Raw genomic sequence first — 18,348 nt, 5'->3', positions numbered from 1 at the left:
GCCTGACGTGCTTTCCCACAGCCCCCTTGAACGGCCAGGATCTAACTTTAGAATTCGGCCTTCCACATTTACAGTGAATGCATGAACTGCCTATGCAAATGTTAGCTCTTTAGTTCCAGTATCATTCATGTGAATTTCACCCCTCCCCTGCCTAATCTCAAGGTCAATATACTCTCCCCAAGATAAGGAATGTGGAAGAGGGCTGTTCATGGATCTGTGGCACTGAGACACACCAAGAAACATGCCGTCACTTGGCACCAGGACTTTCTCAAGCTAAGTTTCAACATTTGATCTTTAAAAATATGTGCCATTAGTTTGGAGGTATTTGCTTAGTACATGACTGTTGAATCACTTACTGGTTGTTGAGAAATGTACAAAATTTGTCCTCAGCAGTGACAATGCTAATCTTGCACTGTGCTCGTTTTCCTTGACTCCCATTCCTTTACAGCTTCCTTTTAAGTCCCACAACTATTCACCGAGGCTGAGCTCTTCCTGCCTTCTGTCCAACCCATGTATCTAACTCCACCCCTCGCTCCACATGACAAACCAGGTTCCAATGTTCCCCACCATCACAGTCTGACCTCAACAGCTCTTCTTCACGCAAGCTCCTTCCCCAGTCAGATCAAACCCACCATCCCAGTCCAGCTGAAGGGTCTCGATCCGAAACATCAACTGTAGGTTTCCCTCCATAGATGCTGCAAGACCCACTGAGTTCCTCCAGTGCTTTGTGTATAAACCTCACCATCCCTCTTCCCCTCAAAGATTTTGAGAGACAGAGAGATTATTAAACAAGAGGACAATACTATGAAGGCACTAATAATTAAAGATGTGAATTGCTACAGTACTTCTCATATCTCTTTCAAGTCCTACTATGCTTTCAAGACAATGAACTGTAGTGACTGAAGAATACTCTTCATTGTAGGAAACTCAACAGCTAAATAGGAACTGTAAGCTCCCCCAACAATGTAGAAGCTCCCCCGGCTTCAACCACTTCCTCTAGCAGCTCGTTCCAGATACCCATCACCCTCTTTGTAATGCCTCTCTTGTTTAGCATGATGTTGGTTGTGGAATAAACATTTATCTGAATACTGAGGAACACTGCCCCACTCTTCTTTCAAACACAGGGTCTTGGAAGTGCTTTGGCTTAAAGTGCTCATCTGAAAAATGACACTTTCAACCAACCTCTTAGGATTTCCCCAAATTTTAGCGTAGGATTCGAACCCAAATGCTTCAGACTCAAAGTGTTTCTAAGCAAGTTGCAGCAGACAATTAGAGATATGGGAAAAAGAGGACGGAGAGTGAACCCACATTTATAATTCAGTCAGAGTTACATGGCATGGAAACGCTGATCGAGTTCCCAACCTGAGCTTGTCCCGCTTGTCTGCATTTGGCACACATCCCTCTAAACCTTTCCTATCCACGGACCTGTTGAAATGTCTTTAAAATGTTGTAGTTGTATCATCTTCTACCACTTCCTCTGGCAGCTCATTCCATACACCCACCATCCTCTTTGTGAAAAACTTGCCCTTCACATCACCTTTAAATATTTCCCTCTCACCTTAAATCTATGCCCTCTAGTTTTATATTGCATCATAGTTAGATATTGCATCATTTGCAATCTCAGGACTATACACATGGCAGCAATGAAACACTTTTGAAGTGTGATCAATAAGAAAGCAAGCAAGGGAGACCTTCGCCTATGCTGGTCAAATAAATTTTTACAGCTTCAAACCCAACTGTACCAATAGGGTATTTAGAACATATATATAAATAAAAGGATACAGTTAAACCTTTGGATTTTTTGAAGTTCTGAGATGACAGACCTGGAAAATACAGAAACTCATGAAATACGAAGAAAGTCTGACTGCAGGACATAAAGAGTCTGGTACATGAACATGGCCAGACTGATCTGAAATAAAACTGAAAGTGATGGAAACACTCAGCAGGTCAGACAGCATCTGTGGAGCAGGAAACAGAGTTAATGTTTCAGGTTCACAGTCCTTCACCAGAACACCAATCTGAAATGTCAACTGTTGCTCTTGCCACAGACGCTGCCTCACCTGCTGAGTACTTCCACTAATTCCTGTGTTTATTTCAGATTCCCAGAATCTACATTGTTATTTGCTTTTCAGAGTTCAAAGCTCTCATTATCCAAACAGAAATGTCATTCAGCGTTTCTGTAATGGGAGGTGGGAGAAACTAAAAATGTATCTTGAGCCAGAGTGATTAATCACACTCACTAGATTTCATTCACACACAACAGGCACCTCAGTCAGTCAGGGCACTTACTGAGCTCAATGGGTAGAAGTGCGTTAGAGCTGGGAAGAAGCAGTACAGACCAGTTGGGCCAAGGAGCCTGTGTAGATGTTGTAGAAGCTATGCAGATTAGGACTGTTCTAGGTTCAGTCCACCGTCTGTGCCAGAAGCAGATGGGATGCTACAACTGGCCTCTGAACTAGGGAAGGGACCAGACCAGGGTCATGCTTCCCTTTGCATTCCAGATTGGACTCAGAAGGGAAGCCGTAGTAGCCTCCCGACACCCAGTGTCCAGGCTCACCCGATGAAGAACAGTCCCCACCCAGATTACCAATGGCTTGACAATATACCCTGACCAACAACCTTCAGAAGATAGAAGAGCTGATTTTAAGGGAAGCATTTTCTAAAGAAAAACTGGGAATGTGGTGTTTAAGAAGCACTTGGATAGGTACGTGGAGGGGCGGGGCTTAGAGGGATATGGGCTGAACGCAGGAAATTGGGACTAGCAGGGTGGGCACCGTGGTCGGCATGGACTAGTTGGGCCGAAGGGCCTGTACCTGTGCTGTATTGTTCTATGACTCTAAGTAAGTTGTTGTTTTGGTTGTCCTGTGCAGTGTGGGACTGTAGTCACGTAGGCAGAATAGGGCAGAGGAGACAGACTCCTCTCCTAAAACACACTTTGCTCTTGAGGTACTGACTGGAATTTATGAAGGGCGGCTACTGAACCAGGGGGAGGTTCTGTTTGATAAAGGTTCATCAAAAGTACAGGCAAGGTTAAACTTTTGACGGGGATACTGCCATAATTTGCTGCCACCGATACAATATGCCAAATGGCCTCCATATGTACAGTAAGGAGCATGGGGAAAAGGGTTAGTTTTCCCAGGGACAAAGAACTAAGGGGTCCAGCCACAAGCCTTAGGAACATGGATGTTAAAGCAAACAAAAGGAGTGTTTGGAAATTGCCAGGTCAGGGACAGACATTTACAAAGCGGAAGAAGAGGCGAGGGTATGGGAACAGTGAGACAGGTGGGAGATGAATCCATACACATCAAGAAGTCTTGTTACTAGGATTAATATAATCCTCACTCAATATTAAAGGAAAAGTATTAAGTAATAATCAATTTTCACCTGAGATGGTGGATCCAAAGAATTCAGCAGGGCTAGGAGAGGGGGTGCTGAAACTCACTCTAGCTAATGCCCGGGGTAGAGACACAGCTAAAAACCCAGGGACTAGATGTGTTTGGAGAGGAGTATTGTGAGTTGTTTCAGTCTTGTTACAGTCACTTGAAAAACCATTGAACAAACCCCTCACCAGTTCTCATCCTGCCCACTCGCCTGTAGTTTGGGCAGGTCCTTGGATTTTCTCTGATGTGGGTTTTCATTCACGTATCGACACCAGTCCGTTGCTGCAGTAAGGTACCTACACCGGGCAGGAAGCAAGCAATTATTCACGTGCCCATTACCACTGATTTACCAACCAGACACCCAGCCTAAACTATCTTCTCCTGTCTTCACAAGCTGTAGATACAAAGGCCTGAAAGTATGCACCACCAGGCTCAAGGACAGCTTCTATCCATAGAAAGCATCTAACCATAGAAATCATCCTATCCGGATGCATCACGGCCTGGTATGGCAACTGCTCTGCCCGGGACCGCAAGAAACTGCAAAGAGTTGTGGACACAGCTCAGCACATCATGGAAACCAGCCTCCCCTCCATGGACTCTGTCTACACTTCTCACTGCCTCGGTAAAGCAGCCAACATAATCAAAGGACCCCACCCACCCCGGATATTCTCATCTTCTCTCCTCTCCCGTCAGGCCAGAAGATACAAAAGCCTGAAAGCACGTACCAACAGGCTCAAGGACACCTTCTATCCCACTGTTATAAGACTATTGAATGGTTCCCTAGTACGATAAAATGGACTCTTGACCTCACAATCTACCTCGTTATGACCTTGCACCTTATTGTCTGCCTGCACTACACTTTCTCTGTAACTGTAACACTTTATTCTGCATTCTGTTATTGTTTTCCCTTGTACTACCTCAATGCTCTGATGTAATTAAATGATCTGTATGGATGGCATGCAAAACAAAGTTTTCACTGTACCTTGGCACATTTGACAAAAATAAAACAATTCAATTTTCCTTGCCTTCTGTTGGTGCCTGTTTCTTGGGCACCAGCCGCAGTTCCCAGGGAGCTGGGCAACCTCTGGGGAGGGCCCCGCGTTTCGTTTTGAGCAACCAGGATGTGGGTGCAGTGGTATTTATTGCCTTCCCTTTGAGAAGTTTAGGGTAAGCCACTTTCTTGAACTGTGGCAGTCCTTCTGGTGAAAGCTCTCCAGAGTGCTGTGGGCAGGGAGTTCCAGGATATTTCAGGATATAGAGTCAGAAATACAGGCAGTCCCCAGGTTACAACAGGGTTCCATTCCTCAGAACTGTTCGCAAGTCGGAAATGACAGAGTGTGGAAGAGGGTCACAGAAAAAGCGGGGACAGGAGAGCAGACAGGAGAGCAGACAGGAGCAGGAAGAGCAGCCGCCAGACAGCCTCACCAACTCAGTGAGTGAGTGACAGGGTGGATGTGGAGAGGCATTTCCTTGTGGGAGAATCTCAAAATAGGGGTCACTGTTTAAAAATAAGGGATCACCCATTCAAGGCAAAGATGAGGCAAATCTTTTTCCTCTCAGAGAGCTGAGAGTCTTTAGAACTTTTTCTCAGAAGGGTGAAGGAAGCAGAATCTTTGAATATTACAGTTAGATAGATTCTTGATGAGCAGGTTGGAGAGGGAGGGGTGGAAGAACACTGGGGTAGGCAGAATTACAGAGTTGAGGTTATATTTAGATCAGCCATGATGTCATTGAATGGTGGAGCAGGCTCAAGGTGTCAAGTGACAACTCCCACTCTTAAGTCATGTGTTTGTATGTATGGTGGGGGCAGGGGGAACTCAAGACAGACACATACAATACACAGGTACTGGCTCCTACCTCTCGTAGCTTCCAGCAGAATGCATCTGCACCAATTGGGAGGATCCATCTGGAAACAGTAATTGGTACCAACCAGGCATCATGTCAGTTTGTGTTTCACTTTGTGCCATAGGCAAGATCAAGGGATCCCACTGCTGAAAGAGAGTAAATTGGAGACTCACACTATTACACTGCCCCTGCATAAATTCAAAGGGGTTGCTTTTATACTGTTAAACAGTATGATTTGTCCTTGTGAATCAACTGATCTCATCTATGGTAATTGACCTTTTGTTTATGAGATAACTTGAAGGAACTTTTGTGGAACTTCAGAGGCTTAAACTCAGCTGTGCTACCACAAAGCCCATGCACAGAATCCAGAGATGAACCTTGGTAAAGAGTTCAGGTGATTCAGAATGAGAAGTCCTGGATGGCCATCAAGAACAAAGAGCCTGTCCCTTCGCCTGGCTAGGAAGGTTCCCTGTTCTTAAAGTCCCAGCAGAGACTGACCGATCAGATCAAGATGGCCTTTCTTTCAAACCTTCAATAAAAGCGCATCTTTTGAACAATATGGAATGGCCATCACAGTAACTCAGGGATTACTAGTCTCATGAAAAGTACCAAGCTTCCCTGGTCTCCATTTAATCCAAAATGCTTTTCATCCATTAAAGTGCCTTTGTCTGAATGGCATGCAAACGAAAGCTTTTCATGCTATCTCTGTACATGTGACAATAAAAAACCAATCCCAAAGCAAGAAGCCACAAATAGAAAGTCTAAAATACATGTTACTATGTTTTTTTTAGTGATGCTGGTTAAGGGTTAATATTTGCCAAGCCACTGGAAGGAATTCCTCTGCTGTGAAATAGTCCCATAGAAGTTTATTCTATATCACCGAGGTGGCAGACAGGGTTAACATTTTCTAATTTCAGGTAAACTGCTCCCCCTTTATCCCTGTTCTCTCTCCACCTGATCTACCCAGTTCTTCCTACACCCACCCCAGCCCCCATCACCCTCATTCCCCTCCTCCCCCCCCCTCCATCTGCCCATCACCCACACACTCCTCCCCACTGGGTCCCCTCCTCCTACTGTTCCCATCAGCGCTCTCCACCTCCCTCACTTTATTCCAGGCTCCACGTTCCCCTCCTATCAGATTCCACCATCTGCAGCCCTTTGTTGCCTCCACCTGTCACCTCCCAGGTTCTGCCACTATTTCCACCCTCCCCTCAGCACATAAAACAAACAAGCTCTCATTCTCCCCTGGTTCTTTTTCTAATTATCTTATAGCTGTGTCCTCTGGTTACTGACCTTCCCGCCAGTGGAACGTTTCACTCCAGCTACTTTTAAATATTTATATTAAATTTCCTCTTACGGAGACACAAGAGACTGCAGGTGCTGGATGGATGCTTATGGATGTTAATGGGACAGCAGGTGTTAGATCCAAGATTCAAGTTATGGGTTCACAGATGTTAGGAGAATACAATGGGAAACTAGTTGGAGAATGTGAGGAGATGGGATTTTTTTTATTCACGGACATTTGTTCTTGAAGACGGAGGCCAGTATTCACAGAGCAGGGTCAAACAGCATTGCACAATGCTGGATGAAACCACTGCCGTGTTCTCTGCCCACATCTTGTGCTGTGTGGTTGAGCTGAGGAATTCTATGACATTCTACCGCATATACCAACCAACTCATCACTAAACTCCAAGACCTGGGACTCAACACCTCCTGTGCAACTGGATCCTTGACTTCTTGAACAACAGACTGCAATCAGTGAGGATAGGCAGCAGCAGCTCCGGCACGGTTATTCTCAACACTGGTGCCCCACAAGGTTGTGTCCTCAGCCCTCTATTCTACTCCCTATACACTCATGACTGTGTGGCCAGATTCTGCTCTAACTCCATCTACAAGTTTGCAGATGATACCACCACAGTGGGCCTCATCTCAAATAACGATGAGTTGGAGTACAGGAAGGAGATAAAGAGCTTAGTAACATGGTGTCATGACAACAACCTTTCCCTCAATGTCAACAAATCAAAGGAGCTGGACATTGACTTCAGGAAGTGGGGCGGTGCACATGCTCTTATCTACATCAACGGTGCTGAGGTCAAGAGGGTTGACAGCTTCAAGTTCCTAAGAGTGAACGTCACCAATAGCCTGTCCTGGTCCAACCACGTAGATGCCACGACCAAGATAGCTCACCAGCACCTCTACTTCCTCAGGAGGCTAAAGAAATTTGGCATGTCCCCTTTGATCCTCACCAATTTTTAATTGATGCATCATAGAAAGCATCCTATCTGGATGCATCACGGCTTGGTATGGCAACTGCTCTGCCTGTGACTGCAAGAAACTGCAGAGAGTTGTGGACACAGCTCAGCACATCACGGAAACCAGCCTCCCCTCCATGGACTGTCTACACTTCTCGCTGCCCTGGTAAAGCAGCCAACATAATCAAAGACCCCACCCACCCCAGACATTCTCTCTTCTCCCCTCTCCCATCGGGCAGAAGATACAAAAGCCTGAAAGCACGTACCACCAGGCTCAAGGACTTCTATCCCACTGTTATATGACAATTGAACAGTTCCCTCCTAAGACGGACTCCTGACCTCACAATTAACTTCATTATGACCTTGCACCTTATTGTCTTCCTGCACTGCACTTTCTCTGTAGCTGTGACACTATATTCAGCATTCTGTTATTTCTTTCACCTTGTACTACTCAATGCACTATATAATGAAATGATCTGTATGAACGGTATGCAAGACAAGTTTTTCACCATACCTCAGTACAAGTGATAATAATAAACCAATTCCAACTGACCTGGGACAAGGTCTGCTCCTCTCGTCTACACTGGGACCCAAAGTCCCAGGTTGTGTTCAGTCTCACACCGTTGCAGAAAGTGATGTGGACCCGTCCATCGGAAAACGCCAAAAATCTTCCAACATTCCGAATCACTTCCTCGGCGAGAATAACTGGGAGCTGGTTAGAAAGCCCCGACTGGAACTCCTCCTTCAGAGAGAGAAAGGAAATTCATTCTGGAAGCTTGACAAGGAAACTTCATTTTTTTTTGAAAACCACTGTACTCAGGTACATCACCAAAATAAAGAAGCACTTACTTAATGTTATTTTAATGGGCATTCACAATGTGCACTTTCACAAAATTATGGACCATTCAGCCCATCTTAATTCACCTGACTGGAGAAACTCTCCAAAGAATGGGCACTTGGAAGACTTACCCAGTAACAGAGTCCTGGGGAAATGAACCTTGGGGAAGGGGTGTGGTGGGAAGGGAATGCAACGGAATAAAAAAAATCAAAGAGTGAGATTAGATAAATCCATAAGCAGTGATTATTGGACACCGGACAGGAGATTTTGAAACCCATAGAAGCCTGAAGATAGAACGTACATCAGTATGGTTCCTCTTTCCTCAACCAAGGTTTCCCTTCCGCGGTGGTCAGTAGGGCTCTCAAGTACATCCTTTCCATTTTGACCACTTTCTCCTTCCCCCACTCCTAGATCCAGGATGGGATCCCCCTTGTCTTACTTTCCACCCAATGGATCTTCCACCATGGTTTTCATTACCTACAAAGTGGACCTCACCACGAGTGCATCTTCCCTCTCAGTATTCCAAAAGGGACAATTTCCTCCTGGATCCTCCAGCTTACATTTGCACCTTCACCAATACTTGCCCTTCTTCTCACGGGTCCTTCCCGTGAAAACACAGGGGACACAGCAGCTACTTCTTCATTTCTTAATTCACCCCGTCTTCATCCTGCTCCCCCTCCTGCACACACAGCTCACGCACAGGCTCCCCCCCACTCCCACACATCTGATTCTGGTTCCAACTGCCATACACCTCTCCCCTAATAATTCCCAGTATCACCTCCCTTACTTATAAGATTCCAGCACTGGTAGCCTTTGTGTTCCTGCTTATCTCCCTCCAGCAGCTGTCTCCACCTTCACCCCACCTCACTCCATCCGCCTCTCCTTTTTTTCTTCCTCCGTCTCCACCTATCATCTACCTGCCTCTGTCTCCCAACCCCTTCCCTCCCAGGCTTGACCTCCCCGTCAACCTTCACCCCTCCTCAGTCCTCCAGTCACCTTGGGCTCCTGTCTCACCCCTCCTCATTTGCTCTTTACACTGATCTCCCCTCTCCACGCAGTCCAGATGCAGGGTCTCAACTTGAAACATCCCACAGATGCTGCTCGCCCACTGAGTTCCTCCAGCAGATCGTTTGTTGCTGCAGATTACAGCAAGTGCAGTCTCTTGTGTCTCCACTCTTTCACCTCCTTGTCTGCCCATCCAAGGCCCCATGCTTAATAGGCAAAGGCAGAAATTTACTTTCACTTTTTCAGATTTAGTGCATCACATTCAAGGTCCACAATGTGGTCTCCTCTCCACTGAGGACCAATGACACCTCAGTTCAGTCTGCAAGCTTAAATCTATGTTTCCAGATGCCTGCCATTCTAATTCTCTATCTCACTCCCACTCAGAGCTCTCTGTTCTGTCACCGACACCATTCCAACAAAGCTCGGTGCAAGCTTGAGGACAACTCATCCTGCAACCAAGCTTTCTAGACTCCACACTAAGTTCAACAAATTCACAGAATCGGCACTTCTAACATTCATAGAACATTACAGCACAGTACAGGCCATCCAGCCCACAATGTTGTGCCAATGTTTTATCCTGCTCTAATATCTAACCCTTCCCTCCCACATCGCCATCCATTTCTTTATCATTCATGTGGCTATCTAAGAGTCTCTTAAATGTCCCTAACATATCTGCCCCCACAACCTCTGCCGGGAGTGTGTTCCACGCACTCACGACTGTGTGTAAAAAAACTTACCCCGACATCCCCTTTATACCTTCCTCCAATCACCTTAAACTTATGTCCTGTCGTGTTAGCCATTTTCGCCCTGGGGGAAAAGTCTCTGACTGTCCACTTGATCTATGCCTCTTATCATCTTGTACACCTCTATCAAGTCACCTCTCATCCTCCTTCTCCCTGACTTCAGATTTCCAATATTCTTAAATTCTTTTGGTAATTTCAGATAATTATTTTGCATTAACACTAGTTTTCTCTAGAGTACTGTTATCTTGCATGATCACCTCTTTTGTCATTTAATCTTCCATTCTGTCACAGGCCTATCCTGATTCTCTCTTTTCCTTTCTCTCAATTGTATAAATTGTGTTTAAATGTTCCCGGTTTTTAAATTGCAACCTTAACTCTGCTTTTCTCTCCTGACCCACTGAACTGAAACATTTACCATTTTTATGTTATAAACCCAACATGGTCGACAGTAGAAATTGTGATGCTACATTGACTCATCAAGTCAATGGAGCAATCTCTGGTCCCTTTCTCCCAGCCCTGAAAATTATTCTTGTGTAAGCTATCCAATTCCCTTATGAATTCACTAATCGACTCAGTTTCCTCCGATCTCTGAGATACCCTCATGGAAGGAAATCTGCCATCCTTACCCAATCTGGTACATGCTTAACTCCAGACCCACCAAGGTGGATGACCTCCTGAAAAGTCCTAGCAAGCCATTCAGTTCAGGGGAAGTAGAGGTGGACAGTATAAGCAGCACATTATCAGCAAAGGACAGCTTCTATCCCACTGTTATAAGATGAACGGTTCCCAAGTACGATAAGATGGACTCTTGACCTCAATCTACCTTGTTATTGCCTTGCACCTTGTTGTCTGCCTGCATCGCACCTTCTCTGTAACACTTTATTCTGCTTTCTGTTATTGTTTTCCCTTGTACTACCATAATGCACTGACATGATGAAATGATCTGTATGGGTGGCATGCAAAACTAAGTTTTCACTGTACCCCAGTACATGTGATAATAATAAACATAGAACAGTACAGCACAATACAGCCCACCATGTTGTGCTGACCTGGTGCAGCGACACAAACCAATTTACTTCATGAAGAAGTAAAGGAAAACCATGAATGTGGGTCAGGAAGCATCCACCATTGTTGCAGTACAAGCCAGCCATGGTCACCGTTGTACTGAATGTTAATGGTTCTCACTTCCTCTGGTGATGCCCAACCAGCCAGCAATATCCTCCCCTTAAAGAGGAGGGAGCTTTGTCACAACCCGAGGACCACAGCAGCAGACTGCTACTGGTACACGATCCAGGTACAGTAGCAAGGGCACTCACCGTTTTCCAGCAGCTCACACTGGGCGGTTTTAGAGACAGCTTAAACTGGTTCCAGCACTGCAGGATCCTGCAACACATTAACTCAAAAAGTGACATACAGCCAAGGAGAAGACAGGGAAAGGCAGACACCGCATTCTCATAATTACCAGCACTATCATTTCAGGGAGAACACAGCAAGTGTGGGGACTTAGGCAGGAGACACAAGAGAGACTGCAGATACTGGGATCTGAGGCACAAAACAAACTGCTGGAGGTAAACAGATTGTCATCCATCCATCTGCCTCCAAAGATTGCTGCCTGACTTGTGCACTTGTGCAGGGAAAGGGATAGTCAATGTTTTGGGTTGGGACCCTGCATCAGGACTTAGGACACATGGCTATAGTAGTAAGTCTTGGTAAGACATGTCAAAGAGCAGTAGACATTACGAGGGAAACAGTGAGAGAGGAGTGAAACTTCTTCAAAGTGGACATATCTCGAAGATATCTTGCAGTGAAGCAGTGAATGGAGACACGAGAACTGTAGACGCCAAAATCTGGAGCAAAATCAAACTGCTGGAGGAACTCAGCAGTCAGGCAGCATCCTTAGAGGCAGATGGATGGATGACATCTGTTTACCCTCCACAGATGCTGCCTGACCCGCTGAGTTCCTCCAGCGGTTGCTGGAAACACAAGCATTCTATTTATTGTAAAGTTACCAAAACAGTGGGAAAGAGTAGACACGAGGGGATAGTTAAGGAGAGCAACCTAAAAATCCACAGCTGTATGGATTAATGAAAAGAATCAAGTTATATAAGGGTTTGTGAAAGATTAATTTTTCATTGATTAGTAAATTGATAGCTGAAAATTCGGAATAGAACTAACAGAAAAAAGTTTACATTATGCTTTATCTTTGAAGCAAAAGGTTATTAGAAGAGGGCACGCATCTTCCCATGTATAAAGATTCAGAGTATTTAACAGAGAATCAGAGAGCAGGGGATAAAGACTTGCATTTACCTAGCACCTTCACAATCTTCAGATGCAAGCTGCTTTATGACAATGAAACTATTCTTGAAGTATAACCATAGTAAGCTGATTATATTTTTATTCTTCTTTTCATGGGATAAAGGCTCTCTGGCAAGGCCAACATTTATTACCTGTCCCCAAATGCCCCAAGAAGGAGATAATGAGCCTGCAGGTGTTCCCATGCACCTGCTACTTGCCCTTCTGGGTGATAAAGTCATGGGTTTGGGAGTACCTTTGGAAAGCAGAGCCCACTAGTTGTAGTCCCACACCACGGTACTTTGTTATAGTGATGTTGGTTAGGGATAGATTAGGGGAGATCTCCTCACTTCTGTGAAATAGTAATCTTTGGATATTTTATATTGTCCAGAACAAGCAATGAGAGGGGCAGCCTGGATTAAATGCTCGGTTGTTACTCAGATGAGAGTATTACCACTGGGCTACATTGATGCAATGTGTGACCATTAATACTACTTTTACCACTGTCAGCTAATTACTCCTCAGTAACGACCGTGTTAAATATTGTACTGATAACCAAGACACTAAAACAGACTATATTTGCATCCACGTTTAGCCAGAAGTGCCCAAGAGATGATCCATCTCTGCTCCTTCCTGACATCCCCACCTTCAGAGAAGCTGGTCTTCTGCCAATCCAATTCAATTCAACTCTGCATGGTGAGGGAAGTGGCTGAGTGCACTGGATGCAGCAAAGATTATGAGACCAGACAACAGCACAACTGTAGTGCTGAAGATCTACACTTCACAACTGTTCCAATAGTTACAACACTGGCATCTCCCCAGCAGTGTAGAAAATTCCCAGCTACGTCCGGTTCACAAAAAGTTGGACAAATTCATCTGGCCACTTACACCCATCAGTCTCCTCTTAAAGTGATGGAAGCTACCATTAACAGTGCTATCAAGCAGCACTAATTCCCCAGTTACATACCCACCAATGCCTATTTTAGGTTTTGCCAGGATCACTTAGCTCCAGATCTCATCACAGTTTTGATCCAGCATAGACCACAGAGCCAAATTCCCACAGTGAGGCGAGTGATTGCCCTTGACGTCAAGGCAACATTCCACCGAGAGTGGCATCATGGAGCCCTGGTAAAATGGGAGTTAAACAGGAAAAGTGGTTGGAGTCATATCTTGCACAGAGGAAGCTGTTTCTGGTTACTGGAGTTCAATCATCCCAGCCCCAGGATATCACTGCAGGAGTTCCTCAGGACAGTGCCCTACACCCAACCATCTTCAGCTATGAACCACCTTCCTTTCACTGCAAGGTCAGAAGTGGGACTGTTCTCTGATGGTTGTGCAATGTCCACTTCCATCACAACTTCTCAGTAAATGAAGCAGTCTGTGCCTGCAATGCAGCAAGATCTAGACAACATTCAGGCAAGGGCCCAAGACCACAAGAAACTGCAGAGAGTTGTAAACACAGCCCAGTCCATCACACAAACCAGCCTCCCCTACACTGACACAAGAAATTCTGCAGATGCTGGAATCTGGAGCAGTGCACAAAAAGTGCTGGAGGAACTCAGCAGGTCAGGCAGCAACCATGGAGGGGAAATGAACAGTCAATGTTTTGGGCTGAGACCCTTCATCTGGACTGGAAAGGAAGAGGGCAGAAGCCAGAATAAGGAGGTGGGGGGGAGGGGGAGGAGCACACGCAGGCAGGGGATAGGTGAGATCAGATAATAGGTGAGTCGTGAGAGGGGGATGGTAGGTGGGTGGGGGAGGGGGGGTTGTAATAAGCTGAGAGGTGATAGCGAGGAGGCAAAGGGCTGAAGGAGGAGGAATCTGGAAGGAGAGGGCAGTGGACCATGGAATAAAGGATGGAGGAGGGGAGGAGAGGAGATGGGCAGGTCATCAGGCAGGGGAAGGGAGCCACAGGAATAAGGGAAGACGAAGGAGTGGGGGGGGGAAGAAAAAGAAGGGGAGGGGTTACCGGGACGATGAGGGAAATTGATGTTGAGGCCATCATGGAGTTGGAGACTCCCAAGGCAGAATATGAGGTGCTGTTCCTCCAACCTGTGTCTGGCCTCAACGTGGCAGGAGACGAAGCCACGGATAGACATGTCAGTGTGGGAGTGGGATGTGGAATTGAAGTGGGTGGCCACCGGGAGGTCCTGGCTGTTGCAGTGGATGAAGCAGTCACCCAATCTGTGTCGGGTCTCACCGATGTACAGAAGGCTGCACCAGGAGCACCTACACTGACATCGTCTACACTTCCCACAGGCTCGGGGAAAGCAGCCAACGTAATCAAGGACACCTTCCACCCTGGACATTCTCTCTTCTCCTCTCTCCCGTCAGGAAAAAGTTACAAAAGCCTGAGAGCACGTACCACCAGCTTCTATCCCACTGTTATCAGACTCTTGAATGGACCTATCATATGCTAAAAGATGAACTCTTGATCTCCCAATCTACCTCACCGTGGCCCTTGCAATTTACTGTCTACCTGCACTGCACTTTCTCTGTAACTGTAACACTTTATTCTGCATCCTGCTTTCCTTTTTACTACCTCGATGTAGTTATGTACGGAATGATCTGTCTGGATGGCACACAAACAAAAGCTTTTCACTGTATCTTGGTACGTAATAATTGGTATTGGTTTATTATTGTCACTTGTACTGAGGTACAGTGAAAAACTTGTCTTGCATACTGATCGTACAGGTCAATTCATTACACAGTGTAGTTACATTAGGTTAGTACAGAGTGCATTGATGTAGTACAGGTAAAAACAATAACAGTAGAGTAAAGTGTCACAGCTACAGAGAAAGTGCAGTGCAATAAGGTGCAAGGTCACAACAAGGTAGATTGTGAGGTCATAGTCCATCTCATCGTATAAGGGAACTGTTCAATAGTCTTATCACAGTGGGGTAGAAGCTGTCCTTAAGTCTGGTGGTACATGCCCTCAAGCTCCTGTATCTTCTACCTGATGGAAGAGGAGAGAAGAGAGAATGACCTGGGTGGATAGGGTCTTTGATTATGCTGGCTGCTTCACCAAAGCAGCGAGAAGTATAGACAAAGAGTCCCAAGGAGGGGAGGCTGGTGTCCGTGATGCACTGGGCTGTGTCCACAACTCTCTGCAGTTTCTTGCGATCCTGAGCAGAGCAGTTGCTGTACCAAGCCGTGACGCATCCAGATAGGATGCTTTCTATGGTGCATCAATAAAAGTTGGTGAGAGTTAAAGGGGACAAACCGAATTTCTTTAGCCTCCTGAGGAAGTTGAGGCACTGGTGAGCTTTCTTGGCCGTGGCATCTGCGTGATTTGACCAGGACAGGCTGTTGGTGACGTTCGCTCCCAGGAACTTGAAGCTCTCAACCCTCTCGACCTCAGCACCGTTGATGTAGACAGGTGCATGTGCACCACCCCCCTTTCCTGAAGTCAATGATCAGCTAATTCCAATAGCAAGGGCTGGAAAGTTGTAAGTAATATTCGTGCCACAAAATGTCAGGCAATGATTTTCACAAACAAGAGAATCTACCACCTGGCCTGGCTACAGTGAGCACCATGAACAAAATACACTGCAGCTACTTGCCCAGGCTACTCTCCAGCACCTCCCAAACCCCCAACCTCTGCTGCCAAGGAGAAGGGCAGCTAGTGCACAGGACCATCACCCCTCCACGTCGGACACCATCTCGATTTGGAAATACATTGCAGGTCCTTCATCTTCATCAGGTCCAAATCCTGAACTCCCTCTCCAATAGCACTGTACGAGCACTTTCACTAGAAGGAACACAGTAATTTAAGATAGGGGCTCACTCCCTCCTTCTCGAGGGCAATTAGGGATAGGTGATGAATGCTGGGCTTACCAGCGAGCCCGTGTAAATGAATACATTTTAAATTAAATAGTGTAGAAGTTTCTGGAGCAGAGTACCTGACTGCACGTGTGACCACGGAACGGACGGAGTACTTGGAGCCGGCCGTGTCAGGTGGAAGACTGCTCACCCTGTACATTCTTTCTTCTCCCTGAACCAAAAATAAAAACGACATGCAGTGAACCTCCTTTGTGCTGCACCAGTGGACAGTTACACACGTGCACAGGAATAACAGGGCCCCGGCCTGGACTTAAATCTGCTAAACCTGCGAGTGTAGATTCTGCCTGATCTACTGAGAATTTAAAACATTTCTGTTTTCATTTCAGATTTCCAGCATCCATAGTGTTTGTCTTTAGTTTGGAGTGAGTGTGTGAACAAAAATACCTGTGGATCAGGTTTAGATTGGCTTTACTTAACCAGGAAACAGCGACAAGATGCAGTGTGCACATACATGCAGGTGAGGGTGTGAAGATACGGGTGTATATTACAGGCAGACAAGGGTGTGTATATCTACAAGTGTACATTACAGGCAGACAAGGATTTGTATATACGGCTGTATGCTACAGGCAGACGAGGGCGCATATGTAAAGGTGTACATTACAGGCAGATGAGGGTGTGTATATACAGGTGTACACTATAGGCCGGTGAAGGTGTGTATATATACAGGTGTACATTACAGGCAGGTGAGGGTGTGCATATACAGGTGTACATTACAGGCAGGTGAGGGTGTGCATATACAGGTGTACATTACAGGCAGATGAGAGTGTGAAAATCTACAGGTATACATTACAGGCAGATGAGGGTGTGCATATCTACAGGTGTACATTACAGGCAGGTGAGGGTGTATATACAGGTGTACATTACAGGCAGATGAGCGTGTATATACAGGTGTACATTACAGGCAGATGAGCGTGTATATACAGGTGTACATTACAGGCAGATGAGTGTGTGTACTTACAGGTGTACGTTACAGGCAGATGAGCATGTCTATACAGGTGTACATTACAGGCAGATGAGCGTGTATATACAGGTGTACATTACAGGCAGATGAGTGTGTGTACTTACAGGTGTACATTACAGGCAGACAAAGGTTCATATACATGAGTGAGTGTTGCTGCACATTAAAATGATTTTACCATCAAGATTATAATGAATAGCAGCACTCAACTGGTGCTACTAGGGGACCACAGATCATAGTCCAGCAATTGCTGATCCTTGAATAGACTGCTCATTCTTTTCCTCATTACTGTTTCGGTGCTTGGCATATGACCCACTTTCAAGATGGCAATTACTCAAGGCCTTATTGTCAACAACTTCTATGTCCTGATGACATGCATACTTAAAACTCAATCCATTTTTCTTTGGTACCTCATCCAAGTGACCACCCCACATAATAAAGAGGGTGCCAGCACTGAGTTGCATTGCCTGACAACCACATAATGCAAACTTTCCGCCAGGAGGGGATGGTGAGCCAGAGGTGGAACTCCAGGCTGCCTTCAACTGTCCCCGGCCTGGGGTTCTGTGTCTCCCTACCTCCTGCCCCCCCCCCCCCTCCCCAATCAGCGAAAAGCACAGAGAATCAGCCCTGGAGGTCTTGGTGATCTCAGTACCACACTGGGTCATGCCATTAGAGCCACCAGATTTATTCATGGAAGTTACCTGCCCATCAGTGTGTCCCACTCGATAATGAGTGAAGTAGTTGCTCATGGTATCATGGGGTTTGAGAACAGAACCATCTCCTGGGTAAATTTCCACAGAGGTCACTGACCCTGCAATTACCCTGAAAAACAATGATTAAAACAGTGAAACAATGAAAGACCGATTAAGCAGACTGACGCCTGAAAGTCACAAACATCACTGACGGGTAAAGTAACCCAGTGGTTAGGTTAGCAGCCTGAATTTCAGAGAGGCAAGTTCGAATCCCACCTTGGCATTTGAGGAACTGGCAGTCAAGTAATTAAAGAGGGGATCTTATAGAAACATATAAAATTATGAAAGGATAGATAAGATAGAGGCAGGAAGGTTGTTTCCACTGGTAGGCAAGATTGGAACTAGGGGACATAGCCTCAAGATTTGGGGGAGTAGATTTAGGACGGAGATGAGGAGAAACTGCTTTTCCCAGAGAGTGGTGAATCTGTGAAATTCTCTGC

General features: G+C 45.8%; 1 protein-coding gene across 3 annotated transcripts in view; it reads right to left on the bottom strand.

Annotated features, from left to right (window-relative positions):
* c7h5orf34 (chromosome 7 C5orf34 homolog) overlaps positions 1-18,348 on the bottom strand; it is a 52,728-nt gene that overhangs the window by 17,913 nt on the left and 16,467 nt on the right. For all 3 annotated transcript variants that reach the window (XM_052020348.1, XM_052020347.1, XM_052020346.1), the window contains exons 6-12: positions 17,858-17,978; positions 16,258-16,349; positions 11,380-11,446; positions 8,031-8,219; positions 5,238-5,371; positions 3,569-3,676; positions 1,783-1,823 (exon numbers count right to left, since the gene is read on the bottom strand). In XM_052020348.1, coding sequence (XP_051876308.1) covers positions 1,783-1,823; positions 3,569-3,676; positions 5,238-5,371; positions 8,031-8,219; positions 11,380-11,446; positions 16,258-16,349; positions 17,858-17,978 — 752 coding nt within the window. The remainder of the gene's footprint in view (positions 1-1,782; positions 1,824-3,568; positions 3,677-5,237; positions 5,372-8,030; positions 8,220-11,379; positions 11,447-16,257; positions 16,350-17,857; positions 17,979-18,348) is intronic.

Source organism: Pristis pectinata, chromosome 7, assembly GCF_009764475.1.
Source record: "Pristis pectinata isolate sPriPec2 chromosome 7, sPriPec2.1.pri, whole genome shotgun sequence".
Taxonomy (NCBI): domain Eukaryota; kingdom Metazoa; phylum Chordata; class Chondrichthyes; order Rhinopristiformes; family Pristidae; genus Pristis; species Pristis pectinata.
This window is presented reverse-complemented; position numbering and strand designations above follow the sequence as displayed.